General features: G+C 58.0%; 2 protein-coding genes across 4 annotated transcripts in view; both read right to left on the reverse strand.

Annotated features, from left to right (window-relative positions):
• LOC113213538 (uncharacterized) overlaps positions 1 to 3,639 on the reverse strand; it is a 123,725-nt gene that overhangs the window by 102,332 nt on the left and 17,754 nt on the right. The gene's annotated exons all lie outside the window — the stretch shown is intronic.
• Positions 916 to 3,639, reverse strand: part of LOC113213466 (uncharacterized) — a 10,060-nt gene continuing 7,336 nt past the window's right edge. For 2 of the 3 annotated variants that reach the window (XM_052274116.1, XM_052274083.1), the window contains exons 2-6: positions 3,229 to 3,413; positions 2,918 to 3,145; positions 2,582 to 2,770; positions 1,896 to 2,243; positions 916 to 1,376 (exon numbers count right to left, since the gene is read on the reverse strand). In XM_052274116.1, the coding sequence (XP_052130076.1) occupies positions 1,131 to 1,376; positions 1,896 to 2,243; positions 2,582 to 2,770; positions 2,918 to 3,145; positions 3,229 to 3,413 (1,196 nt within the window). In that variant the 3' untranslated portion in view covers positions 916 to 1,130. Of the gene's footprint in view, positions 1,377 to 1,895; positions 2,244 to 2,581; positions 2,771 to 2,917; positions 3,146 to 3,228; positions 3,556 to 3,639 lie in introns of those variants that run through there. The other variant, XM_026432546.2, reaches the window with a different exon arrangement.

Raw genomic sequence — 3,639 nt, forward strand, 5'->3', positions numbered from 1 at the left:
CCCCCTCCCCCCCTTCCGCCTGGTCTGCGTGACGCATTGGTACACCACGCGGTCAATTCAATTTGGGACCCTCCCCCTTGTCCTCCCTCTCCCCGGGGGAACCCCAAAATCCAATTACACCTGTACATGTAATTCGTAAATTCCTGACGTCCTGTAATTTAATCATTGCTTGGCGATGCCGGTGGTCGCACCAGCAGCAGGGACACCGGAAAGGGGGGAGGTTGAGGGGGGAGGTTGAAGGGGAAGGGGGGGAGGGAAGGTGGTGTTGTCCTACGGGGATGGCCCTATAAACATCCACAAAAACAGACCCGATTCGCCGAGACCGACGACTGTGGTGAGACTGTACCGCATGCACGCGAGCAAGAGGGTTGCCTACTCGCTCGGACCGTGAGGCGCAATGGTCAGGGGCAATATTGATGCTTATCTAGCGATGTTAAATTTTTATGCCTTTGCCAAGGTACACAAGTGTCATAAGGCATTAAAATTTAGCTCCTTTACGCAAGATTTAATGCCTTTGAAGGTGTCCTAATTTTAAATGCCTCTCGAAAGGCATTGAACTCTTTAAACCCTAGCTTTACTTTACCAGTGATCTTGATTTCCAAAAAGTAAAATAAGTAATATTTCCAAGCAAGCCGTCCCGTTGACTGTGCAAAATACTACATTTATGTGCCAGCAGAGAGTACAGAAACGCACGACTCTAACCCCAACCGGGCGGGGGATAGCGACACGTCGCCCTGCCCTAGAGTCACTGCAGACAAGGTGTATCGCCGAAGCACAGCCTCGGTGCTGAAACAACCCGCCAAAGTAACTTTTAATTACGCGTGCTTTGCGTCGGCGCCAATCAGTTTTCCGGCTCGACCTAAGAAAGTGCGAAACAGCCACGCGACACAACGCTTCAAACACGACTGCATGGAAAGTGATTCACAGCGCGGGTCATTTATTGTCAATGTGTCGTCACTCAGGAAAACTTCGGTTTTACTCATGTTTGAACCTTGGTAAAAACAACTTCGATGAACTCCGACATAGTTCGGTGAACACCAGCCCAGACGATAAACAAAAACTTCAAACCAGTAATTTTTGACCAAAGCTCAAACTTTTTTGTTTTTTGAACCTATGCCGCTGCAGCAGTACTAGTCGGTGGCGTGGGCCGTCTTGTTGCTGAGGTTGAGCAGCATCTGCAGGTACGAGAACCACGACTTGAGCACGGACTCGCAGACGGGCAGCCCCAGCGCGCCGAGCCCGCGGCACGTGATGCAGGCCGGGCGCGAGGCGCGCAGCATCACGAACGCGCGCACGCGCCGGTGCTCGGGCGCCTCGGCCGGCCAGCGGCCCTGGTACGCGCGCAGCCCCACCAGCTCGCTCGCGTCCGACAGCCCCTGGAAATGTGTCACGTGAGTGGAAAAATATATTTTGCAATTTTAAAATGTATTATACAAGTGTAAAATGTACCATATGAAAGTAACAAAAACGTATTATGTAAGTACAAAATGTAACAAAATGTATTATGTAAGTATAAATCATCTTTAAATGGTGAACGTGATTGTACGTACGTTGTGTGCGTCCGATTGCGCGGGAACGTTAGAAACGACACTCATGAGCTCGCGTTAGACTCGATTCGTTTGTGTTATTATTGGCCTAGTTTCTTACAACAGGCCAAACGTTACAACGTTATTCGAGTCGTTGGTTCTGAGTACACTAAATTGTGAAGTGACAATTTACTCCTGAAACGGCAACGTGTGTCCACATCCAGATCGGATAAAAAATTTGTTCCTAAACCTGGACAAGTTGTAGAACCTAACACTAATGATAGAACCTAACACTAATGATACATTATTTTTCGCGATATCGTTTTCGGAGTGACGAGACAAAAGGACGACGTTGGACATGCGACTCACCTGTCCGCTGATGCATATGGGCACAAAGACGACCAGGATGATGGGGAAGGAGGACAGGAGGTAGGCGTCGATGTGGCCCTGGACGATGTCGTACATGCCCTGGATGGGCAGCAGCAGGACAGCCGAGAGCAGCAGCACCATCACGTCCGAGGTGAGGCGGTCGAGCAGGGCGGCGGCGGCCGACAGGCGGCCGTGCAGGCGCGCGCAGTCCAGCAGGGCTTCGGGCGCGCGCACCGCCTGGACCTCGGCGCCGGCCGCCCGGTACAGCGCGCCGCACGCCTGCTGCGTCACCACCATCAGCCCCACCAGCGTGTAGAAGGCGATGGGGCAGCACGTCCCGGTGATCACCTGCGCAGCCGCACCCGTCGCACCGTTACCTTTCTCTATCCGCGTTGAGACTGGGCGAGCACACGACCCGAACACGATTCAGTCGCTAAACAAGTGCTAAACAACAGGCATACGGGGAAACGGAAACACAAAACGTACAGAGCGACGCACCAGATCGAAATCGACACACGCCTCTACAACCAACGCCGCAAGCAGCGGGCGAACTAACAACCGACAACATCACAGACACGAGGGGCGAATGCAGCGCCAAGCGCTCGGGGAGACTACGTGCCTCGGAAGCTTCCCTTTGTGTTCTTGAACAGTAACGCTCTGCCCGTGCAAATCCCGCTCCTGCTGACCTGCGAGGCGAGCGCAGCGGCCGCGGCCACGCGGGGCTCGGGCGTGTGCTCTGGCCGGGGCCAGACGGGCATGCTGAGGCTGCCCGAGGACAGCGTGGGGAACAGCACCGACGCGACCACCATGACCGAGTAGGCGCCGTACAGCCGCTGCAGACGCGCGCACCGCCGGGCCGCGCGCGCCATCGACGCCTGCAGACACCACCAACAGGTTATACTCGAACTCATTTTCGTTGTCTTTGCTGGTACAATGTTATTTGGGTAAAAATAGGGCTTCGAGTCTTTTTAAAGTTGGCGGGCTTTGAGAGCCCGGCGCCGCGGCCGTGGCCGTTCCCGCACCTGCGCGTCGTCGTCCGCGTTGGCCTCGAGGCGCTGCGCCACGGCCGCCATGTCGCCCAGCACGCGCCGCATGCCCTCGCGCCGGTACACGTACACGCCCTGGGCCACGATGCACGACAGGATCCCGGTGAGGAAGCGGATGCCCAGGCTGGCGGCCAGGTACGACTCCTTGGTGAAGCAGTCCACGATGGCGAGCAGCGCCACGGCCCCGGACACCACCACCGACACCTGGGCCAGCGGACACAGAGTTGCACGACGCAGCGGCCAGTGGTCCGCGCACAAGGGCCGCCGAGGTCACCACCACCACCTACCCGCGTGCCCTGCAGGACGTTGAACGCCCTCCTGGACAGCCTGGCGCCCTTGGGCGGGCACACCTCCTCCAGGCGCCGCTCCAGGTAGCCGCTCAGCTTCATGGCGGCGCGCCGAGGACCCTGGTGGTGGTCGTCGTCGTCGTCGTCCTCCCCCGGGCACCGCGGCGGCCGGAGTGGACCGCGGCCTGCCGCCGCCGCCGCCAGGACATCGACGAGGACGCCGTCGGGAGGGCGAATATTATAACGCGCCGACCAGCCTCGACTGTCGGGGCTTCTGGCGGGCAATTACCCCACGGCTGGGGGTGGCCGGCACCCCGTGGGTGAACCCTCGCAACTCGCGGGCGGGGGCCGCGCAGATGGGGGGGCGGCGGCGGCGCAAGCGGCCCTCCTGGGGCTCACTGATGGCGCCCG

This window comes from Frankliniella occidentalis, unplaced genomic scaffold, assembly GCF_000697945.3.
Source record: "Frankliniella occidentalis isolate FOCC.00 unplaced genomic scaffold, Focc_3.1 Scaffold1, whole genome shotgun sequence".
Taxonomy (NCBI): domain Eukaryota; kingdom Metazoa; phylum Arthropoda; class Insecta; order Thysanoptera; family Thripidae; genus Frankliniella; species Frankliniella occidentalis.